General features: G+C 50.2%; 1 protein-coding gene across 2 annotated transcripts in view; it reads left to right on the plus strand.

Annotated features, from left to right (window-relative positions):
* CUX1 (cut like homeobox 1) overlaps nucleotides 1-24,592 on the plus strand; it is a 258,390-nt gene that overhangs the window by 190,383 nt on the left and 43,415 nt on the right. The window contains exons 17-20 of one of the 2 annotated variants that reach the window (XM_066634819.1): nucleotides 1,120-1,218; nucleotides 2,344-3,176; nucleotides 5,266-5,431; nucleotides 7,884-7,940. The exons of the other annotated variant lie outside the window; for it this stretch is intronic. Of the exons in view, the coding sequence (XP_066490916.1) occupies nucleotides 1,120-1,218; nucleotides 2,344-3,176; nucleotides 5,266-5,431; nucleotides 7,884-7,940 (1,155 nt within the window). The remainder of the gene's footprint in view (nucleotides 1-1,119; nucleotides 1,219-2,343; nucleotides 3,177-5,265; nucleotides 5,432-7,883; nucleotides 7,941-24,592) is intronic. 2 annotated transcript variants of the gene reach the window in all.

Here is a 24,592-nt window from a genome sequence, read left to right on the forward strand (position 1 = left end):
GTCACTTGCCAATTTGGGAGTGTGCCCGAGATCGTTCAAATAACTGCTTCCCCCCTTCTGTCTGTTTCCTATTTTTGAGATTCCCATCTGCAACATGATGCTATATTTGGAATGATATTTTGTTTTTGAAAATCTAGCAGGTTTTTTAAAAATGTTGCAAGAAAGAAACAGGCCTATCATTTGCGCTTCCCCCAGAATTTTTCTTGCTGTTGAGGAACAGAAACAGGCTGAATATTTTCTGCTACAGCCCAGAATAAATATTGTTTTAAGTCTTGGCAATACGATTCCAGAGCTTACAAACATAGTTGAGTTATCTCCAATTCAGAGCGAGCTGGAGAGTCCACAGCTCGAAGGCAGGCAGGGCACCTGCTTAGCATGCAGAAGGCCTCAGGCTCAATCCCTGCAACATCTCCAATTAAAAGTATCGGGTAGCAAGTGGAGGAAATACACGCTGGGCAGAGTAGTCACTACTGAGCTGGATGAGACCATGGCCTGGCACAGTTATAAGGCATGCAGAGGTTGTGCTGTCAGGGTTCCCAGTTTAGACCCCAGCCTCTCCAGTTGACATCACCTTGAGTGGCAGGGCTGGGAAAATCATATCTTTGCCTGAGTCCTTAGAGAGCTGGTGCTGGTTGGGGCAGGTGGTTCTGGGCTTAGGTGGTCCGTCTGGGGCAGCTTTGTATGTCTGGGGGGTTGTGGCTCAGTGGTAGAGCTTATGCTCCGCATGCAGAAGATTCCAGATTCAGTTTCCAGTATCTCCAGCTGAGAGGATCCTGGATGGCAGGGTTGAGCAATTACCTCCCAGGGGAGCTGCTGCCCACCAAATGAATCGCTAATCTGACTCTGTATAAAGTGGCCCCAAAGAGGTTCGTGTGAATATACGGGCTGGCCATAGCTCAGAGATAGAGCACGCAGGAAATTCCCAGGTGAAAACCAATAGAATCAAAGCTATTGAGAATAGTACAAGGTGAGTATGAGGCAAAGTGTGATAGCTGTTGTGTATCTTTTTGTCATATGCTGTGCCTATCATCTGAGTGAGTGACTAAACAACTTCTTTTGATGGGCAGTTTCACTCCCCAGAAGACTGCCTAACCATTGTTAATTTCTCCCATTTCTCAGGTAACATCACCACACGAATCCGGGCCACAGAGGGCTCCGACGAAGCTATCAAATCCATCCTAGAGCAAGCAAAAAGGGAGCTGCAGGTACAAAAAACAGGTAGGAACGCCCTGCCGAGGAGGTGTGTGAACCTGGCAACAGCGTGAGAATAATGGTCAAAAGCATCTTAGCGAGCTGAAATTCTTGGAGTGTGATCAACGATTGTCAGCAAAGTCTTGTAAACTTCCTTCCCAGAAAGGGTGTCGCACAACATGAACTCCCCAAACAATTTTCATGGAGGTAACCCCATGAGGAAATGTCCTTTTATTGGTGGACATGGAGGGTGTACCTACACCACAGATGCAAACTGGCTTAATAGAGTTTTTGTCTCCCCCAAGGCAACCATGAGAACCATATGAGGGGGACACAGGAATCTCTCCGACCTTCTGTGGGATTTCTTTGCAGGAAGCCATGATAGACTAACAGCTGTAAAACCATTATAAGTCTGTAGTACAGCTATGCCCAAAAACTTTATTGAAAAGCCTGTCTCTATGCTTTCCCAAACTAGCCCTGGGCAACTTTTGTTTTGTGCTGTCCTCAGTGTGGCAAGTGTGTGTGTGTGTGTCTTGAGTTTGACGTTATACAAAAAGTACAGTGCTGAGATTGGTGACTGAAGGAGGAGTATGAAGGAGTAAGAGGGACAGAAAATGACCAGGATGTGTGCACAGCAGGCGTCGGAAGCAGTGTAGACAGACAACAGTTAGGTGAAGCAGGAGAGCTGGTGAGATGAAAAGGCACAGGTGTATCAGTGGAAAGCAAGGAAATATGTCCTGGTGAGCATTAAGCAATGAAATGCTTAGCAGCACAGTCTTGTGCATGTCTCCTCAGACATGAGCCCCGTTGAATTCAGTGGGACTTATTCTCATGTAAGTGTGGATAGGATTGCCATCTGATGGCACTGGGTAAGGTTTAGTGTCACTTTGGCCCAGTTCCCATGTATGTTGACATTCACCAGTAGTTCTAAAGATTGTAGGAGGCCAGTGAACAGTTTCATTCAAAAAATATTTATGCTGGTTGGTTTGCAAGTATCTCACCTAACCCTTCTGAGTCGAACTCTGAGGCTTGCCAGTAGGTGCCCTTTTCTGTGGCTTGATGAAGGGGCAGTAGCAAGAACTGTTGCCAGAGGTGGAGAAATGAGCAGCTGAATCAGTAGGGTCTCACCTGGCCTTTTGTTTCTCCCCGCAGCTGAGCCGGCTCAGCCACCGTCTGCCTCAAGCAGCGGCAGTTCTGACGACGCCATCCGCTCCATTCTCCAGCAAGCCCGGCGTGAAATGGAAGCACAGCAGGCTGCCCTCGAACCTGCCTTAAAAGCCACCCCCTTGTCCCAAGCCGAGATCTCCATCTTGTCCCCGAAACTGATTCCCGCGCCTGCAGTGTCTTCGGTCGCCAGTTACTCCCCACTAGCCATGTCCCTGAAAAAGCACCCGTCAACTGTGGATTCCAGCATCTCCTCCTTACAGACTCTCTCCGCTCTAAAGAAGGAGGCCCAAGAGGCTCCTCTTCTCGACCTCCACGGGATGTCTGATTCGGCACAAGGCGTGTTGAGGCATGTTAAAAATGAACTGGGGCGCAGCGGGGTGTGGAAGGACCACTGGTGGAGCACAGTGCAGCCGGACCGGAGAAACGCAGCTCCTCCCGCCGAGGAACCCAAAGTGGAGGAGGCCAGCAGTGGGAAGGAGAAGGCCAGCAGCCAGTCCCGGTCGGACCGCAACCAGCAGCTCCAAGGGCCCTCCTCTTCAGACTACTGGAAGGAGTGGCCCAACGCGGAGTCCCCCTATTCTCAGAGCTCTGAACTGAGTGTGACGGGGGCGAGTCGCAGCGAGACGCCACAGAACAGCCCCCTTCCTTCCTCCCCCATTGTCCCTTTGTCAAAGCCATCAAAACCTTCCGTTCCTCCGCTGACCCCCGAGCAGTATGAGATTTACATGTATCAGGAAGTGGACACCATCGAGCTCACTCGTCAGGTCAAAGAGAAACTCGCCAAGAACGGCATCTGCCAAAGGATATTTGGTGAAAAGGTAAGGGGGCAGCAGTGGGTGTGAGCTGGGGGTGGTGGGTCACAGACGGCAAGCACTGGTCAATATTTGAGTATACAGTGAAGATATTCCCCGCTTAGCACACCAGGGAAACCCCAATTCCCCAACCAAAATAGGTTTGGCAGGTATTTCTTAGAGTTGGTTGAGACATCACACAGAGCCGTAGTTCATTCATTGCAGCTGGTTTATTTTTCTTCCCGGTTGAGACCTTCAACTAGCCATTTCTTGATTTGGGGCAAACAAATGAGGATTAAACCTGACCAAGACATGTGGTTTAACTGTTGCTTGTTGACTGAGGTTGGCCTTAACGATTATTTTACGTTGCATCCCAACTGGAAGTCTTCACGTAAACAGGTTGCTTTCAGTGGCTCTTCCTTTGCTTTACTGATGTCTGCAGAGTCATTAGTATAGATTGGCGGGGAAAGAGAGGTGCTCAAGGCTGAGAGACCCCTCTACAAACAGTCCCTGAGTTCTTTGTTTGCACAGCAACAGTTTTGCTCACACGTGTCCCCTGCACATTGAATCACACAGGTAGGCTGCTTCACCATTCTTCTTGTCAAATAAACAAATTTAAAGGTAGCAAAGGCATCTTATTCCAAACTTTACTATACTAACTTTCAAATTCCCAGAGTTCAAAAGTGATTAAGTGGCTGTGACTTGTAAATAATGTCATTGAAAGAACTCCAGAAAGTGTTAATATGAGGAAAGCTCCAGTGAATCAGAATGCCGGACTGGAAGGGACTAGTGGCCTGTTTACCTCTGTGCCCCCCCCCCCCAGTTGTTGCTGGGAAGCCCACTGGCAGGAAATGAAGGCAGACCCTCTCCCACTGTTGTGCCCGTCCCACTGGTCTTCAGAGGCAGACTTCTCACTTGGCTGTGTTGAGAACAGGTCCATCCTGGATTCTTAAACAATCCACAGTTAAGCCATGGTTCTGTGTGATGCCTGAACTGGTCCTTTCATTCTTTTTTTCCTAAAGAGTTTGAAATTTTGGAGAACCACCTGGGAATAGGGAAGGATGTGGAGATTCAGAACTGACTGGCATAGAGGGAAAAGCCACGGAATTGTAGGCAAGGAGCAGGTAGAAGTCCTTCCTGGCCTCCCTCTGCAGTATTGCCTTGTGTATTGTCACAGCACATGCTGAATCATTGCTAGTCTGAGTGCAAGAGATGTATAGAGACTTCTTCATTTTGGGGTGTCCGCGTGTGTGTTTTTGTTTTTGTTTTCCTTTAGGGGGTGGCGAGTGGGGGACTGGAAATCAATCTTCCTTCAAAGTTGTGCCCCATTGTGGGGTTTTCCCAGGCATTGACTGCTAGGGTTTCTTAGATATCCGCTACATCACCATGCACCGTTAGGGTTTTTCAACACAATATTGAGTGCTAGAAACCTTTTTCAACACTATGTCCCAGAATGCTGTATGTTAGACCATACATAGCATTTTCTCTTTATGTGATGAAATCAAAGGTTCATGGAGAACCAAATGTTGTTGTTTGTCAGGTTAGAATGGTGGAGCCAGGCCTGGTTCTACACCTTGTGATGCACTAGTGAGAAGTTTGGTGTATACATCTGAAACTTCCCAGAGGATTGGTCTTCACTCACTTCTTGGCTGGATTGGGGATGATGGTTTAGCATATTTCTCTTTGTAGCCTTCTCTACTTACCTGCTTGTGCCTCATGGATTTGTCTTCCTTTCCCACCGAGACTCTTTGAACATGTGTTCAGGTGCAACGGCATTTTCACTTGTTGCAGAAATGAGATTAGGAGGCATGAATTTCATGTTTCCATCCAGCCGCACCAGTGCTGAAGGCACATGTCTTTTGAGTGCCTTCTCTTAAGAGTAGAGACATGCAAACAAACTGGCTCAGCCTGAAAATTATCTGGGGGGCTTTTCCGCTGTCCTAGTCAAATGCTTGACAGACTTGGGTAGGTTTGAACACTTGTAAAGTCCATTTGTATTTTGCAATGACAAGCCCCATGATCCACTGAATGTGGCCCCCAGGCTCTCCCTCGGCCTTCCCTGTCCTGAGCAAGTGCACTGCTAACCCTGATTCTTCCTGTGATTGCTTTCCTGCAGGTGCTGGGTCTCTCCCAGGGAAGCGTCAGTGACATGCTGTCCCGGCCGAAGCCCTGGAGTAAGTTGACGCAGAAGGGCCGGGAGCCATTCATCCGGATGCAGCTCTGGCTCAACGGCGAACTGGGACAGGGAGTCTTGCCGGCCCAAGGGCAACCTCCAGGCCAAGGTAAATGAGCAGCTGGCCGCTATGCCAGTGGCACTCAATCCTGTCTTTTCAAAGCTTCACACACAGGCTTGGATGAGCTCCCCAAAATTCCTTATGCCAAAGTTCTGGCTTTTTGATGGTGAATAGTTGCTCATCTGTCTCTTCTCTCTGTTGACTTTGGGATCTAGAAGTATTGACTCACTGGTGGGTGAGAAGGCAGTTGCTGTTTGGGGGATCCGGGTGTCCTTGGTGTGTGGAAATGACACAGAGGAACAAGTACAGCCCATTGTGCAGAATATGTTGGTCATGGCCCCAGGTTCTTCTTTCAACACCTACCGTCTATTGTGGTTCAGTTGAACCCACCCATTCATTGGATTAAACAACCCATCCATTGGTCATGATACTCCCTGCTGGGCCAGTGGAGAACCTGCTTCTAGAAGCCACATCAGAGCAAAAAGATTTTCCAAATGTAAGATGGGTTTTCCCAGGAGGAGGAGCAGAGAGAGTGCTTTGGGTCATGCACTCACATATACAAAGGCCTCATCAGACATACACATGATAGAGCTGACCTCCTCTCATCCTTGGTGGTGTTTTTCAGGGGCAGGCTTCTCAGGGTCTTCCAGCTTCCCAGAGACTTGAGCCGTTGCTCTCTCTGCTTGGAGAGCCTGACTTTAGGATGAAGGTCCATTTCAGCTGGATTGATTTGAAGGCTGTCTATCAGGCATCCAAATTCCAAGTCAATTTTAAGTTGGATAAATTTTGGCATGGCCTCTGAGCCCTGCTGTGCTGTCAGTTGTGTCATCATGAGTGAGACAGGCCACCCTGCAGCCTTTGCCTCTTGAGAGTGTCCCCCCCCCCAACTTACTGAGGAGGCGGAGAAGCTGCAGCAGTTGGACTTCAAGGGGTGGGCATTTCAGGTAGTTGGCACAGCATCCAGGGATAGCAGAAGGCAGGGGACTTGCATGCCCTTTGACTCCTGGTGTTCCTTGATGGTCCTGCAGATGTGGCAGCATTTAGGGCCCAACACCGATGGTTCCTGGGAGCCCTCCCTACCAGTCCTGACCCCAGGTGAAGCTGCACCCCTATTTTCCACCCCCTCTCTTTTGCAAATGTTTGTCCTCTGTTCCTTACCAGACACTTCCGCAGAACAAGCCAGGCAAAACTCCACCTGGCCTGTTTCAAAGAAGAGTCCTGCAGGGGAGGAGGCAGCAGTAGCGAAGTGATCGCTTGACCCTCCTCCATCACCACCGTCTACTTCTTCCAAACAGGCTGAGCCGTGCTGGGAGCAGAAGTCTTTTTGTTGTCTTTGGAAGAGGATAGCAACAGCCTTCTGCTCCCTCCTCTGGTCCTGCCATTTGACTGCTTGAAGGAGGAAGGGCTGGGCCAACACAGCTCTGATCCTCTTCTCACTTGCTGTTGGGGAGGAATGGCAGGCGGGCATTGGCTACTCCCACCAGTTTGCTGCTCAGCGCATCTTCTTCATCTGACTTCATGATGGGCCAGCCCAGGCTCCCCGCCCTCAGAGATTTGGGGAAGGTCCAAAAGGCTGTTTAGACTCTGCAGGAGCCTGTGTCTAATCTAAAATGGAGTGTAGGCTCTTGAAATGTGATGGTCAACTCCCCCAGTTTGCTATTGCATCATCACAAAGCAGATTCATTGTCCAAACTAATTCACGGTCCTTGTCTCTGAGCAAAGCTGGTGTCAGATGTTATTGGGGTAAGAACAGCCTCCCGCAGTGGCAGTTCCCGAGTGTTGGATCTAAGTCAGTGCAGTCTGGGTGGATTTTTTCATCTCCCTGCAATTAATGATTTTCGGTTCTGAGGTTGAAATCAGAAATTCTGAGAGTGGGAATCAGTTGTGTGATTTGGGCCCACATGCACTGCATTTGACAATCATCTTCCCTGTTCAAGGGTGGTATCTATATGCAGACATCTAAGGGTGTCTGAGGCAAGATTTCTCCCTGCAGGAGGCCAGGAAGCAGAGAACATCACCCAAAGCAGGCCAGAGTCTCCACCAAGCCCTCCTCCCTATAGGCCTAAAGCAGGGGTCTCTAAACTTTTAGGTCAGAGGGGCACATCAAATATCTGGCATGGTGTTGAGGTGCCGGAAAAATAAATAAATTTTAAATATAAATGTATATAAATACGTTAGAAAGCCTCAGAAAGCCTAAGGCCTTCAGACAGCCCAAAACGTCACTCAGAACACCCTTCAGATGCAACTGGAGCACAGCTCTGGTCACATTCGGTTGAGTGGGCCAGAGGCTTGCAGGGGTCCAGAGGCTGGCTACTGGCCGGATAGAGGCTTGTTGTGGGCCGCATCTGGCCCCCGGGCCAGGATTTGGAAACCCTTGGAAAGGAAGGGAGGGGTTGAGCCCATTTTGGTTGTTCTGCTTTCTTCCTTCTCTTTGCTGGCAAGTGGTGGGCTGGTGTTCCTCCCAGATCTCCTCCTGATAGTCCTCCTTTTCTTCTTCTAGTCCTTCCCTCTGTGTCATCACTGCAAGATTCCATTCCGCAGGGATGCGCGAGTTCAGGTAAATGGTGGCTTTCTTATGAATCTTCTGCTTTGTCATACTGTGCTGTGATCTCTGCTTCGGTGCGGGGCTGGTGGGGTGTATGCGTCCTGGCACATCCTCGCAGAATATCATGCCGAACTGAGCTGGGGCCATCTCCACAGCAGGCAGGGGCCATTCAGTTGATCTTCCTGTGGGGCAAACAGTCATATATGAAGCAGCCCCCAAAGTCCAAGGATGCTTGGGGTTTCTGTTAAATAACTCATTTGAAGCACACATTGTGTGTGGTCCTGGCTTGAGGAGGGACCCTCGTATTTGCAAGAGGTAGCAGCGGGCTCCTGGAGGTTCTGTCTCCCAGAGCAACGGCCCAGCCACTGGGGCCTCAGCAGAGAGTGTGGGGGGAAGGGGGTTGCGTCACCCGGGCCCTTCTCCCCCAGCTGCTAGGGCTTTTTGGCTCCTAGCCTGTCTTTGGTTCTTAGCAGTCTGGGTTCTGCTCCCTCCAGCTGCCTGCCCCAGACTGACCCCATCCTTGGCCCAGCTAGGCTTTATGTTCATGACCAGCCCCTCCAGGCCCCGCCCCTTCCTCCATGGGAGGGTAAAAAGGCTGACTGGCCTCTCCCAGCCCCTCTCCTGGCTCTCCAGGCCGGTACTCCACCTGCAGCTGGCCTTGGGGCCTGTCTCCTCCTTGCCTTGAGCTTTCCTCTCACCCTGCAAGCCTGTTCCCTCCAGGTTTCCCCCAGGTAAGTCAGGGGGACCCTGACACAGTGGCATCTCTAGTGTGATCAGAAAGGATAATTGTCCTGTGCCTGCCACCATCTTCCCTGCACGCTTATCTTTCCACCTAACTGCTCTAGCGCCCTTGGGGAAATCCCGTTTTGTTTGTTTTGTGTAAGTGTCGGATGCACTGATCTCATCACATGGGGGAGAGAAAAAATTCTGGTGTTGTCAACTTGCACTTCCCGTGGTGAATTTCGCCTATAACTTGGCCCACGTTATTGATGGCTAAAACTGGGTCACAGCTTTGAAGATAAGGAACAGCAGATTGATTTGATGCAGCTGGCTGGCTAGATTATTGGGTGTGAGTCCCTCGTGGCTTATGCACTGATCCAAAGGCCTCCCTTTTGGAAAGAGATTCTTTTTTATATATGTTTGTAGGTTTTCATGGCCAGCAATAATAAGATTCTTTTTTCTTCTTTTTTCCCAAGAAAGCATTCTTGGGAAGCAAGCGTGGTGCATTCAGCAGATACTGTTAGCCTTTCATTGTCAAAGGTGATCTTCCTGTCCTTGTCCAGCCTTGCAAACCCCTGCAGCCTCCTTGGGTCAGGCTAGATAGTGGTCCTGGCATGTGTGTCTGCTTTGTGCTTTGCCAGCCTCTGGCATCTTCAGGTAGAGCTGGGACTGACCCTTTATTAGAAATCCTGGAGAGCAGTTGCCAGTCAGAGAAAACAGTACGGAGCCAAACAGACCAAGGGGCTGACTCGGAAGGAGGCACTTTCACATTCAAATGGTCCTGCAGGGTCTGGTTTGTTGAGAACCTGGAAGTTAGTGCAGAAGTGTCAGCATGCAAGAGGAGGTGGGATCACGCAAGGCTCGGGGCTGGTGGTTCATCGGAGTGCTCCTTCTGTGGTATGCCCCTCATCACCTCTTCCTGTGCCCCTGCAAAACAGTCCTCCCAGCTCATCAGACTGGAGCAGGGGGGGGCAAGCAAAGATGATAAAACGCTTTGCCTGTTAGTTAGTTGGCAACCTTCAGTCTTGGAAGACTATGGTATCGCGTTCTGAATGGTGGTTCTGGCCCAGTGTCTAGTGTGGCTGAAAAGGCCGATTTGGGAGTGACAATCCCTTCCACACCGGGAGCAAGTGCAGTCTGTCCCTGGTCTGTCTCCCTGGCTATGGGCCTTCCTTCTTTGCCTCTTAGCCTCAGACTGTTGGCCAAGTGTCTCTTCAAACTGGGAAAGGCCATGCTGCACAGCCTGCCTCCAAGCAGGCCGCTCAGAGGCCAGGGTTTCCCACTTGTTGAGGTCCACTCCTAAGGCCTTCAGATCCCTCTTGCAGATGTCCTTGTATCGCAGCTGTGGTCTACCTGTAGGGCGCTTTCCCTGCACGAGTTCTCCATAGAGGAGATCCGTTGGGATCCAGCCATCATCCATTCTCACGACATGACCGAGCCAACGCAAGCGTCTCTGTTTCAGCAGTGCATACATGCTAGGGATTCCAGCACGTTCCAGGACTGTGTTGTTTGGAACTTTGTCCTGCCAGGTGATGCCAAGGATGCGTCGGAGGCAGCGCATGTGGAAAGCGTTCAGTTTCCTCTCCTGTTGTGAGCGGAGAGTCCATGACTCGCTGCAGTACAGAAGTGTACTCAGGACGCAAGCTCTGTAGACCTGGATCTTGGTATGTTCCGTCAGCTTCTTGTTGGACCAGACTCTCTTTGTGAGCCTGGAAAACGTGGTAGCTGCTTTACCGATGCGTTTGTTTAACTCGGTATCGAGAGAAAGTGTTGGAGATCATTGAACCAAGATACACAAGTCATGGACAATCTCCAGTTGATGCACAGAGACTGTAATGCAGGGAGGTGAGTCTACATCCTGAACCATGACCTGTGTTTTCTTCAGGCTGATCGTCAGTCCAAAATCTTTGCATGTTACAAGTTCAGTAATTGAAAGAGTTTTCCTATCCATCATCTTGGGTGCCTTAAGACACTTAAGAGGAGAGCAGGGACAAAGTGGGAAGCAGGGCTTCCAGGGAGACCTGTGGGTCACAGGAGAGGCAGATAACCTGCTTAGAAAAGAGTACATTGGCCCCATTTGCAGGTGGGAATTCCATCGTGGGCCTGTTTACAGGCTTCTGTTAGTGGTTGTGCTGTCTTTGAAGCTGCTCAGTGGGCGTGCTTTCTTTTCCCTTCCCCCTCCCCCAGTGGAACTGGAAAGTTTGTGATGGGGAAAATGAGCAGAACTCTGATTGCAGTCTGATTACTCCTGCAACCAGGGACCCTGATTGCATTTTATTCTGTTCTCCTGGCTGGGTGGGAGCAGTGGGAGAAAGTTGCGCTTGCTGCCCACGCTACACTTTTGGGATGGGCCGGATTACTGACCTTTGGTCAGCTCGCACAGCTCCAAGGCCCTGCCCTCAGCAGCCTGGTGGCTTCCTGTTCTTCAGCCTGCCTCTCGCTCCAGGTCAGCTGCCAACAAGGAGCTCTCCCCTGGTCATTGGATGCTGCTTCTAGGTGTCAGGTGGTCAACATACCCCTTCCTAGTTCTCAGTCTCTGTAAATTCTTACTGCTTGCCTATGTCTTCCTCACCATTCTCCTCCCCCCCCCCAGTCTGTCACATCACTGTTACTATTTATGATGTTGATGTGCACAGAACTTTCTGAAGTCCCTGGATAGGCAGGCCCCTGCCCCAAGAGGCTTGCCATCTGGAAAACAGACATAGGGGAGGCAGCAAAGAGTGGGAAGAAAATGAAAGTCGTGACATAATCTGGGATTATTTCAATTCCACATGCTTAGGCTTGGTGACAGTATGGGGTGAGGACTCAAGGGTTTTTGAGGAGGAAATTTTAAGGGTGTCTGAGTGAGACAGAAGAATTCCAGTGTCCTGGGAGGCAATTCAAGGCAAGGAGAAAGGCTGGAATCATGAATAGGAGCAGGGGTCCTGTAGGACTCTGCATTGGGGGGGGCGGGTTACAGGCTTAAGGGGCAGGCAGGAAAGAAGAAAGACTAGAGTCATTTGAGGGAACAGGAGACCTCTGGGTGGCTGTGGATGGAGAAGCCAAAGGGGGAAAGCCCTGGGCTGGGTGTGTCAGGATAGGAGGGAGGGACCGGATCCCTCCCTCCAATCTTTCCCTTCTGGTCTTGGAAGCAGAGCTCTTCAAGGTTTGCTGAGACAAAGGAGCTTTGCAGTTCAGAAGAACTGCCCTGTGCTCTCCCCCTCCCTGCAGTTCTGCGGGGACGCAGAGGGTCAGCACTGAGGAAACAAGACTGAAGAGGCAGCTGCTAGAGAAAGCCGGGAGGGACTCGTGACGGGCAGGTGGCCGATTCCTCAGGGCAGCCAGGGAGCCGGCGTGCGGCCCTGCTAGCCATGGTCTGCCTGAGGAAGCCTGTCTTGCTGAAGAACACCTTCGGTGAAGAGCGCATGACTGAGGGCGAGTGCCTCTGTCTCCTTGAACAGTGCCTCGAGTGCATCCACGCTCTCCCTGATGCTGTGGTAAGGCAGGAATGGAAGCGAAGAGATGCCTGGCGCCCTGGTATGTGCAGAAGAGGCTCCTTGCCTGGGGCTTTTAAAGCAAGTTGGTGCCGCAAAGCTGCTGGTTACTAGCATTGTTTTTTTAACGGCAGCTGAAGTTGAAATGCACAGCCCGTGCCTGTGAGTCTGTGAAACTGCCTTCTGCTGGTCCATCTAGCCCAGTTGTATCTGCTCAGGGTGACGGTGGCTCTCCAAAGTCTGGGACTGGGAAGCTCCACCAACCCTGGTTCCTGAGACCCTTGAACCTCGCAGTGCCAAGGACTGCCTTTCTGCTTGCAGAGTGTGTGTCCCGCCATTGAACAACCTCCAACAGCTGTTTGTGAGGAGCGGCATATTCAAAATCCACCCTAAAAGAAATGCAGGGGGTTTGCGATGTGAAAGAACACTAAAAGCAGGACACACCTCCCCATCCTGCAGCTCAGATTGGCCTAGTCCAGAATTCTACCACTTTCTTCTGCTGCACTCAGGATCATTTAATACATTTGGCAGAAAAAAAGTGATACAACGGGGTCACACTGCTGGGGCGAGGGGTGATCCCAAACGAGGTTCTTTCTGGTATTTTAGGTTTTTGTGTGCACAGAGTTAGCACTTCTTACCCAAATATTATTTCTGGTGTGCAGAGAGCTAGCTAAAAAGTTGCTTCTCTCTAACATGTGAGCTTCCTGTTTTGTTTGGGGCAGGCTTCAGTCATGCGGCCCCAACTCTTGCAGTCTGCAGCAGTGCGGCCCGAGCCCAGTTTCATCACCCCAGCGAGAGGAACGCCCGAGTCTTTGTCCTTGGCCTGGCATCCTGCAGGGGCAGAGCCTCCTCCGTCCTGTGACTGTGACGGGCCCTCAGACAGGATCTGAGTTGCATCTGCTCCAGTGACCCTGCTGTAATGGTCCACATTTTTTAGTTTTGGGGTCCAGAGGGAGGTGTTCCATTGAGAAGAGGTGGCAGCTGTTCCCTGCCCTTCCCTCTTTCTCTTCCCAGGCATAGACCACGATCCATGTAACTTGCACTTTTGTTCCATATTAGATTCTCTCCTTCCCACCCCACCTTCCCTTTTGGAGCTCGGATCCTAAAAATAGTGCCAGTTTCAACTGGCAGATGTTCCGTTTGCCCTTTTGCAGAAGGGACCAGAATTAGCCTGTCAGTCGGTACCTAAATAAAGCAGCTTAAAACAACCTTTTGTGCGCGCGCGCACACACACACACACACACACACACACACACACACAAAACAAACTTTGCAATTACTATTCTCTAGTGTTGCAGTGTTTTATTTTATGCGATGAGGCAGAGAGCGGGTATTATGCAATCAATAGCAGAGGAGCGTAGGAAGGAGAAGAGACAGCCACACAGCAACTCCGTAAGAACATAAGAACATAAGAACAGCCCCACTGGATCAGGCCATAGGCCCATCTAGTCCAGCTTCCTGTATCTCACAGCGGCCCACCAAATGCCCCAGGGAGCACACCAGATAACAAGAGACCTCATCCTGGTGCTCTCCCCTACATCTGGCATTCTGACTTAACCCATTCCTAAAATCAGGAGGTTGCGCATACACATCATGGCTTGTACCCCATAATGGATTTTTCCTCCAGAAACTCGTCCAATCCCCTTTTAAAGGCGTCTAGGCTAGACGCCAGCACCACATCCTGTGGCAAGGAGTTCCACAGACCGACCACGCACTGAGTAAAGAAATATTTTCTTTTGTCTGTCCTAACCCGCCCAACACTCAATTTTAGTGGATGTCCCCTGGTTCTGGTATTATGTGAGAGTGTAAAGAGCATCTCCCTATCCACTCTGTCCATCCCCTGCATAATTTTGTATGTCTCAATCATGTCCCCCCTTAAGCGTCTCTTTTCTAGGCTGAAGAGGCCCAAACGCCGTAGCCTTTCCTCATAAGGAAGGTGCCCCAGCCCCGTAATCATCTTAGTCGCTCTCTTTTGCACCTTTTCCATTTCCACTATGTCTTTTTTGAGATGCGGCGACCAGAACTGGACACAATACTCCAGGTGTGGCCTTACTATAGATTTGTACAACGGCATTATAATACTAACCGTTTTGTTCTCAATACCCTTCCTAATGATCCCAAGCATAGAATTGGCCTTCTTCACTGCTGCCGCACATTGGGTTGACACTTTCATCGACCTGTCCACCACCACCCCAAGATCTCTCTCCTGATCTGTCCTTGGATGCAGGCTGGCAGGAAGTCCTCTTGAACAACCTCTGGTCCTTTTGCGCAGAAGTCTGCCCCACTGCACTGTCCCCAGGACACTCATCCATCCCTAGTGCTGGAGCTGGGTTTCTAAATGCTCTGGGGCAACGGCCTGCACGTGCCATGTAGTGTTAGCATGTAGTGGCTGGTGGAGAGGGCAGGAGGAGGGATGGCCCGTTTTCAGGGCTGGTACTACAGGGTCCTTATACAAATCTGTGGCCCTGCCACTTTTGGAGTATTGTGTGTGGTTCTGGTTGCTCTTCCTTGAAAAGGACCTCATAGAGCTAGAGAAGATGCGGAAAGGACAGGTAGAATGATCAGAGTGTTGGCGCACCTGCCCTGTGAGGGAACTGCCCTGCAGTTTGAGGGACTTTTTAGTTCATTAAAAAAGGAGACCAGGAAAGAGGCCATTATTGGGTTTTATAAAATTATGCATCATGTGGATGACAAGGGTAACTTCCTCATTCAGTACTAGACCACCGGGGGGGGGGGCAGGGGTCACCAAATTGCTGGCCAGAAGGTTTGGAATAGGCAAAATGAAGGTTCACGCAGAGCAGAGTTTGTGAAGCGGTTCTCAAACTTTGAACCATCACAACCCACCTCGACCTCTGCGCTGGGCCGCAACCTGACGTTCTCTGCTGTGCCGCAAAGCCTTACTAGGAGCCACCAGAGGCTGCTTCCATGTTGCGCCAGGCCCGCAACTCACTCCATTGGTATGTTCACTGTCTGTTAGCCTGGTTGCTAGGTGGAGCCTCCATATTCAGAGGCAGTATGCTTCTGACAGCTAGTCACTAAGGAGCAGTAGCAGGAAGGTGGGTCCTTACTCATGTCCTGGAACCTTCTGGTTGGCCATTGTGAGAAAGGAGGTGGTAGATTGGGGGGGGGGGCCTTCAGTCCGATCCAGTAAGGCCTCTTTTCTCACCTTCTGGGGTGCCTGAAGTGGAAGGCCATTGGGGCCCAGTCCCTTGGAAAGTTCTCCTGGGCACACCTGACTTCTGTCCCATCTCAGAGTGCTTTGCACAGGAGGCCTTCCCAGCGGACTTCTCTCTGTGTTTTTTTAATCTGTTCCAGAAGAATTGATTTTCTACCACCAACCCCAGCCTGTGATTATTTAAAGCAAGAAAGGTAACTTGAAAAATGAACTAATTGCAGAAGTTGGGAGGAGGGAGGTGAGTGGAACGCAGATCATAGAGGAGCAACAGCTCCTCCGGTTCTCAGAGAAAGAGAGAAAATAGCTGTGCGGAAATTCAGGCCCGAAGCTGGGTTAGCAGTGGGACTCCCCAGAGGCAACTGAAAGATGTTATAATCAATTACCACATCATAACACTGATGTATGATAATTACTGAGTCTTCCTCCTGAGAGAGTGCAGCATTTGGCGGGGATGCGACTCGTTCATGGTCCACTGCCTGATTAATATGCAAATAATAGGCTGATTGCATGATGAATGCGGAAAATGAGTTGGCTGAGAGCACACCCACCGAAGCGGGAAGATGATAAATTACTTTTTTACTGACTGTCCTACATTTGAGTACCCTCTCTTGACAGGTTTTTTTTTTTTTTTTAAATCACAAATTAAGAAAAGCGGGACGGCATGAATGTGAGGATGTGTAAAATAATGTACCTTAATAGCTTTTATTATAACATTAGGGAGGGGCCGTGGAAGTGGCATTTGGGTTCTGAAGCAGACAGAGAAAGGGGCCGGGCAGTCCCTGAGGCTGCGCCCACTCTCTCTCCTGGGGCCACACACAGGACAGGAAGGTGAAGGGGGGGGTTGGACACAGTTGTAGAGCACATGTGAGTCCCTGGCATCCCGGGTTAAAATGATTTGCAGTAGCGGGACTGGGAAAGCTTTCTCAGCCAAAGAGTTGCTGCTGGGCAAGATGGACTAGCGGTTGGACTCTGGACCAGGCAGCATCATGTCAGAATATGTGCTTCACATGCGTCAGGGCTCAGGCACAGTCTTTGGAATCTCAGGTGGTGTGCCTGGGAGTGGCCATAGGGCGCTGCTGTCAATCAGAGCAGCTGTCCTTGGCTCAGTAGCTGAACGGCCTGACTTGATACAAGCAGTTTCAGAAGTGGCCTCCGAGAGAGGGCAGGTGTCCAGCCCGTCATCCTTCCATGCAGCTAACGAGCAAAAGAGCATGTGCTCTGGCCCAGTTGCAGTCTGCATATGTGGTTGATGCAGGACATCTTCAAGCTGAGAGAAAATGGATTCTGTTTCAAAAGACCTAGGAATAAACAGCTGGGAAGTATCGGAAGAGTTAGGGTAATGCAAAAGCGAAGCATGTGAGCCGAGAATCCCTCACTTTGCATTTTGCCTCTGCCGTGATCGCACTAGGGAGCCACTTGCAAGATAGTTGTCTCTGTAGCTGCCCCCATGTCCATTAATACTGTTTAGAGGCTTACTGCTGGGCAATGCTTCTTCCTTTAACAGATGCTGTAAGCAGGGAAACTTACAGAGACTCGCAGACAGCCTGAATGCTTGAAGAGAATAGATCAACAGGAAGCAGAACTTCCTGCTTCCTCTCTCGTTCAGTCAAGTCTTTTCAAGCATTCAGGCTGCCTGCAATAAGCTTGCAGTTATAGTGACTTGTAAAAGGAAGAAACATGTCCCACAAGTGAGCCTTTAACAGCATTAATAGACATGGGGGTTGAAGATGCGGTTCCCCTGTATCCGTGGGTGGGTGGGGGGTCTAGAATGGATTCCCCGCAGATACTGGGAGAACGTCTATACTTGTTTGTCTGCAGTGTTATCATCTTGCTCGTCTTTCATCATGGAACTCAAGCACTGACTGGAGCCAGGTCTACTCAGTTTTGGCAAGGTGACTGCATCGTGTGCCTTCAGACCATAGCCCTGACCCCCCACGGGGTTTCTGGGTATGCCCCAGAATCCTTTGCAGTGCATGGGGGTTCCATGGTGGCTTTGCAAGGCTTCCTTGGCAGATTTCCTCAAAGAGGACAGTGAAGACCATGGCAGCTGCTCTCCCCTCCGTATCTCCCTCACTCCCTGGGTAGATGAGGCATCTCGAGAAATACTCTTGGAACTGGTTCCAGGCTCTGCAGCTGTCCATCCGTCCGTCCACATGCATTTCTGATTTCAGAGCTGCAGCCAGAGCACAGAGCCTTTCTTAGGATGTGGGAGAGCGCAGCTGCTTGCCCTCTCTGGTCGGCCCTCTTTCCACCCCCTGGTATTAATTTATACATAACTTTTTGGACTTGACTAGTTTGGCGTGAACCTGAAGCCTGGGCCCCGACTTAATGAGAAGTGGTACATCAAGCCCAACCGGCAGGAAAATCGTGTCTGGGTCTTGCCGGAATGTCACGGCGCGGCCTGTCATTTTGCTTCAGCGACTTGTCCTTCCAAACGCACCGTTCGCCTTATGGCACGCCAGCAGTAAAAATGTCACTCTCAATAATTACTTTTTGGTGGAAATGCTTGCTGACTTTCTACCTTCAAGCTGTTTTTTACACAGTGGGGAGATAATCAGAAATGACTTTATCCTGACTGCTCAAATGAACACTAAATGGAATTTGGGTTGTTATTATTACTAGAATAGAGAGCCCTGCGCTGGAATTTAAATAGTGGATCCGATCAACAGTCAGACATTTCTTGGCAAATCACTGAGAATCTGCTTTTTCAGACCACTCTGGGTTAAGCCTTCACGTGGTACTTCCTGTCTTGGCAGGATAGTCCATCTGTGTCCCTTCCCCCATTTCTGCAGTCTTGCAAGTCTGGTGTTGTGGCTGTGTCCCCTTTCCTTCTTATGTAAGCAAGGAGGTTTAATACATTTACTCTGGTTTGGGGAAGAGGAGATACTTTTTAGACCCCTTACTCCACTCAGAATCCTCCAGTTGAGAGTCTCGGCCTGAAAGCTGAAGCATGGAGTACCGCAGGCAGGAAAGAAGTGTTTGAAGGTGGGGGATACCAAGCCTGCAATCCTAGGCACACTTACCTGAGAAGAGCCCACCCCCCCCCCAACACAGTGGGACTGGCTTCCAGATAAACATGAAAGATGTTTCTGCTCCCAGTAGGGGTGTTTATGGCTTAGTGCAGAGGTTCCCAAAGTGCATACTGTGACAAACTCACAGGGGTGCTGCATGGCCTCTTCTTCCTGGCTTTCCAGGCCAATATCTTCCCCCGCCGCCACCAAGGGGTCTTAGTGCACAAGGAAGAAGAGGGCACAGCAGCCCTATGAGTGCAAAGCGTGTTACGGCGCGTTTGGGAGCCTCTGGCTTAGCGAAAGCGTCTTGCTAGAGAAAAGCAGCCCTGCCACCAGAGAAGTCTCTCCCAGTTCTTTGCCTGAGTGCATGCGTTCTACTAGAGTTCAGAGGCCACAACTGCTATCTTCTTGTGTGCTGTCACACCCCGTCCATCCTCAGAAGATGGTGGCTCTGCAAGGAGGCCTTTGCCTGCATAGGCATTTGCGGGACACTCTCACCAGTTCTCTGCCATGAAAGTTATGAAAATTCAACAAAATGTACCATAGATACTCGCGATAAATTTGTGCCCCAAACTCACCAGAGAATCGCCCCCTCATCTTATCTCCACAGTCGCTCAGCTGACGGAGGGGGACATTTGCACGGGGGGCTTGGTAGGAAGATGGGCAGCTGCGCCTCCCCCCAGCTTGCACCCTGCCTGTCGCGCCTGGAACCTGGGAGGAGGCAGGGCATGGGGGTCAGCCTGCCCACCAGCGCTCCCCCACACCCTCTCAGAGCCCTCCGCCCGCACAGCCCACCACAGTCCTGCCACCCGCAGGGGCAGGGAGCCGAGTGGGGACGTCCTGGCTGCCACCGCCAGACCAACGGAGGGCAGAGAGTGTGCGGGGATCGTCCTGTGCTGCTCACTCCCTGCCAGGTGCTCCCCGAAGCCTCTGTCCCTGCTGGCCGCAGCCGCGGGGCAACGCAGGTCATTCCCCGAGTGCTCCCTGCTCTCCCTTGGTCCGGCGAGCAGCTGCAGTAACCAGGACGCCCCGCTCCGCACCCTGCCCCGGCAGGCAGCGGGACTGTGGCAAGGAGTGCAGGCAGGGCTGTGAGAGGCGAGGGAGCATCGCTGGTAGGCTGCCCTCACAGGCCCTGCCCTGTCCGGGGCTCCTCTGAGGCTCCAGGCGCAACCAGCTGGGAGCAGGTGGGGGGAGGCACAGCTGCCCATCCTCCTACTAACTCCCCCCCAGGTGCAAATGCCCCCCTCCATCTGCCTGGGTGACTGTCCCGCATGCCCTGACTCCTCCAGCTCCAGGAACGATGAGGGGTGCAGGCTGGCAGGAGGTGTAGCTGCCAGGAACTCCACATGAGGCCCGGAGGCGCCACTGCCCTTCCTCCACAGAGGGTCTGCTTCCAAGTAAATCAGGTGCAGCTATGTGCAGCTGCACTTGCTCAGTCACTCCTTGTTGCTTGTCTCTCTGCTGTGAACTGCGTTGCACGCTCCCAGATGTGTTTTCTGTGTTGCGTGTTCTACTCAGAGCCTTTGGCTTAAGGCACCAGGCACTTTAAAGGAGGGTTGGATTAATGGTTCTACTGGGATGCTGTTTCCAGTGTACTTAGAGCCCAAGCCTAGGTTTGTCTATTCAGAAGTAAGTCCCATTAAAGTCAATGGGGCTTACTCCCAGGAAAGTGTGGATGGGATTGTGACCTTACTCTGATAGTGCTTACAAATGGTTTTTAAGAATACAATTTAAAAAATTAGTGAATAAAAATAAAAATGTATCTTATGATCTCTGCGATAGATCATAGTTTTTTAATAAATTAGAGACTATTTTTAATACTTTTTTGCTATACTATGTATACATAGTATAGCAAAAACAGTATTAAAATAGTGTATACATGTATGTATACTGTGTTTTTAATACTATGTTTTTAATAAATTAGTGACTGTACAGTTCTTAGGTAACAATTACTGGTAGGTTATTTTTCAGGATCTGGCCTCGGGTAAAAGCAGACAAAATTAGTCAGACAGACACCCCCCTAAGTTTAACCCCCGAGTTATCCGAGGGTCATATAAAATCCCATGATTTTTGAATCAAAGCCTGCCCTTGACTTATCAGTGGAATCGACTTATAGGTGAGTGCCTGGGGTGAATGCAGCCGTGCAAGGGTGAGAGCCGCGGAGAGGTGTGAGCAGAGGCCACGTATGAAATTGCGCTAAGCAACCAAACGTTAGGTTTCTCGTACAACTTGCGTGTGGTGTGTTTGTCTCTCTGATTTATGGTTTGCCATTCCAAGCACTGCCCTCTTTTGTGGCAGCCTTCGTCCTAAACAAATAAATATTGGTCGATAATTTGCTAAGCAACCTGACACCTGAGTGCCAGACTCCATGCTACGTTAAATGTGTCGTTTACCCTTGTGCCCAAGTGCCCAAAAACAGCCATAGAGAGGAGCCAACCAGGATTGACAGAGTGGCGGGAGGGGGGCTTTCCTGCTGCAGTCCTAACAAAAACCCCTTCCCAAAGCTGCCAGGAATGCAGCTTCCTCTCAGGGCAAACAGCATCTGTATGGACAGGGATGATCTTCTCTGGGGAGGCGGTATCTCGGTGAAGGCCCCTTCCCTTCATGCCGCAGTCCCAGTCCTGACTGGTGTCCTCCCCTCTCTCTGTCACTGCTGTTTACAGAGGGGGAAGAAGGGGGGAACACATTCCTAATAGAAGGTATCATTTCACCCTGCAGGGACAGACTGGTTTATTCAGATTTTCCACTACAAACCAACTGATTTCCCTTATTTTCCAGTCCTGAACTGCAGTGGGATGGATCTCTCTTGGAAAAGCAAGGGCCAAAATTCTCCAGAAGCCTTTAACTGTTCTGTGAAGACAGATGCATTGTGGAGTCTGACCCCTTGCAAGGGGCTGCTGTGCTTGAGGCAGAATCCCCTTCCCCTTCCTTGCTGTCCTACGTCTCCCTCTGTCCCCAGCCCTGTGATTCACTGCCTAGAGAACACAGTGCCTCTTCCATATACAGACTGCATAAATCCCTGATTTATCTCCAATTGCTATCTCCATTTGAACATTTTCTTCTTTTTTTTAAACCTGCCTCTCTCTGTGTTTCTGATATGTTTGTGAATTATAAGCAGTATAAAGCATTTCAACCTGAAGCAAGAGGCCATGCTGCCCAGAGATTTCAGGAGGCAAATGTGGAAAAGGTGACACCTGATCAAGGGGAGTGCTTTCATTGTTTTTCCTGTCTGGTTTATCTCCCTCCCCCCCCCCGCCCCAGCCCAATCCCACCTCTCTCATTCTCCTTTTCTCTTCCACCCCTTCCTGGCCAATATTCCTTCTGCACAGGGCTGCAGCACTGCAAATCCAGAGGACTGCATGGAAAAATTTGCAGCCTTTCCAACTGGTTTGTGATTCCTTTAAGCTGATGGGGGGGGCGCACTCAGGCCGCTACCGTGCAATTTTATTAACCAGGCAGCCATCGCCATGACCTTGCTGTGGGTTAAAGGACACGGATCTGAGGAGAAATCTGTTTATCATGTACGGAATTCCTGCCGTCCCTGACAGTGTACAGTGAACAAGATGGATGATCTGTCAAATTGGTCCCTCGCATGGGTGAATCAGGGCAGATTTACAGTCCCATTCGCTTGCTGCCTCCCAGTTCAGAAATAACACTGGTCAGGCTTTGGATGCGGCTGCAGAGCAACCTGAGGCCAAGAGACGGAAAGAAATGAGATGGGGGTGCCATTCCGATTGCCTGAACGATTGCACAGGGGCTCCCTCCCCCCTTCCATCTCTTTGTGAGCAGTTCCTTCTGAAAGATAATCTCCTGTGGTTTGAATGGGCCCTGTCGAAATAGAATTTTTATGTCTATGTGTGTCTCTTACAATCACACACACGCAGGGCGTCTCAAGAAAACGTGCACACACTTTATAGTGTCAGACTTACTGTGCTGTAATTCACACATATACGCTGATCCTATAATTCACACACATACAGCACATGCTGTATGCAGAAGTAGTTGCTTAACGCGGTTAGTTAATTAGTTAACAAATTAGACCAGTTGCTCAGAGTGTTCCTCATTGATGTTACGCACCACTGACAGGCAGCCCAATCCAGTGCAAATTCTCCTGCACTGATGTAGTGGCACTGGCGTAGCTTGCACTGCATCCGGGGGGGGGGGAATCTAGCAGGCCGAAAGTCTCCTCAGGGTAAGGGGACATCCACCCCCTTGTCCCAGGGGAAGCCCCAGCCTGTACAAGGGATCTACTCAGGCCTGTGCAAGCTCTGTGGCTAGTGTAACTCTGTGTTGACTTCTTGGCCCCGTCTGCCCACCCTGGCACTGCCCTCTTCCCACCCCTGCGCCACTTAGCACGGAACTCACCACAGCTGGAGCACTTTGATTTTTTTTTTTGCTGCCGTGGGCCTTCCCACTGGTATGGAAGCTGTTATGCCATCACAGAGTGCTTTACAGTGCTTTTGTGACGGCTGGCATGCAGGGTTCCAAAGCAGAATGGAAGATGGCTCTGAAACGCCTGTTCATTCACTGGGAGGAAATGCATTGGCCAGCCACTGCACACTGCATGTAACACATGTTAAAGAGGTTGATTTCGCAAGTTCTTGTGGTCAAAGTTGCGTGTAAATCTAGGACAATGCTGACATCACACAACAAGGCAAGACCCTCCAAGTTGCAGAAGTGGAATCTACCATTCGCCCATCGGTTACTCTAAACTAGGTCTGCATGTTGCCACTTTGGAGTTCCACCAGTTTCCCAGCTCGCACAAACACCTTGAACAGACATTTGCCTTAAACAAATGCCTTAAACAGACATTTGCTGCACCATTTGGGTTTGGTTGCTCGCATCAGAGACAGTGACCCTGCGTGTCCTTTGGCGGCATTGAAAGAGGTTATTTGAACACACTTTTGGCTGAGGGCAAACAGAGGATATTTTAGTAGTTTATTTTTGTATGCTGTATATTTTACTACTTGCCCGGAGCTTGATGGCCTGCACCTGGGAATAAACAGACACAGTGATACCTTCATAGGCAGCTCTCATTCATCCCTGCCTGGAGGACACGCAAAGCAAAGCAGGAAAGCAAGTACGATGCTTGTGGGGAATCCAAAGGGCCCACGGATTAAAATCTCCAACTCAGAGAAGCCAAATGTCCTGCAGAAAAATCTCGTGTGGCTCTCAGTGTTGTTGCTGTGACAAGTTTTCAAGCCGGTGACTGAGCAGGTGATGGGTTTGCAGTGCTGTCTCCTTGTCCAGGAAAGGCAGGCCAGAATTAGATTTGAAGAGCTAAGCAGGCCACAAGTTAGAGCAGGGATGCCTCTACCAGCATCACCCAGATCTCCTTAGACCTCCTAAACAATTTTAAGCACTGTGGCAAGACAGTGACCTGATTCAGACACCATGTTCCTGGTCCAACGAACCCAACTCAGGCTTGGAGGGTTGAGGGAGTCCGCCCCCAAATCGAAGGACTCCAGAGTTCTTTCTTCTCCAAGCCTGGTAGGGAGTGTGTTTTGGCAGGGTGGAGAAATTGGGGGAGTCACTTTACAAGCCTTGGTTTTGCTCAGACAGTCTAAGCTTCTTCTCACTTTGGAGAGGAAGCCATCGGATCTTTTTCTGAGCAGTGCCCAGCTGAGCCTGGGAGAACTTGACCATCTCAAGTCAGAAGTGGTGTATAACAAGCAACGCCCCTGTTTTATTTCCCTTTTTGCAATGTTGCAGGCTTTATCTCTGCCAGAGGCTGCTCTAAAGACAGTAACTTGCCTAAGAACCATGTAGCCCTCCCTAAGACTTGGACAGTCTTAGGGATTAAGTGCTCTTGAAAGAAATGTGAATTCCTGCAGTTTTTTGTAATAACTAAGGGCACCCCTCCCCCAAAACGCCTGTTTCCCAGGGCTTCTTAATGAGAAATTCCTTTCCCAATTACTTTCCTGTCTCCTACACCATTTTTCCTGCAGAGCTGTCAAAAGTTAATATATTGACACACCTTTTCTGTTTATATTGACTAAAGATAATGCGTGACTAAGCAATATATAATCTTGTTTTAAGTGTGACCCTAAGCCACCTGCCATGCAGTAATAAGAAAAATTGCAGTGTCAGCCCCCACCCCATGCATTCTTAGTATAGGCGTCCCCCAGAAAGCCCAGCATGGTGATGTTGAGATGTGGGGCAAGTTTTATAACAGTCACGGTACCATCGTTTTTATAGTACTACTAAGCATCCAGAGTACTTCACATGTATCGTTTTGTGCTCCTTACAGCTGACCCTGGAGGTAGATGAGAGTTTTTACCCTCA

The sequence above is a fragment of the Tiliqua scincoides genome, chromosome 8, assembly GCF_035046505.1.
Source record: "Tiliqua scincoides isolate rTilSci1 chromosome 8, rTilSci1.hap2, whole genome shotgun sequence".
In the NCBI taxonomy this organism is placed as follows: Eukaryota; Metazoa; Chordata; class Lepidosauria; order Squamata; family Scincidae; genus Tiliqua; species Tiliqua scincoides.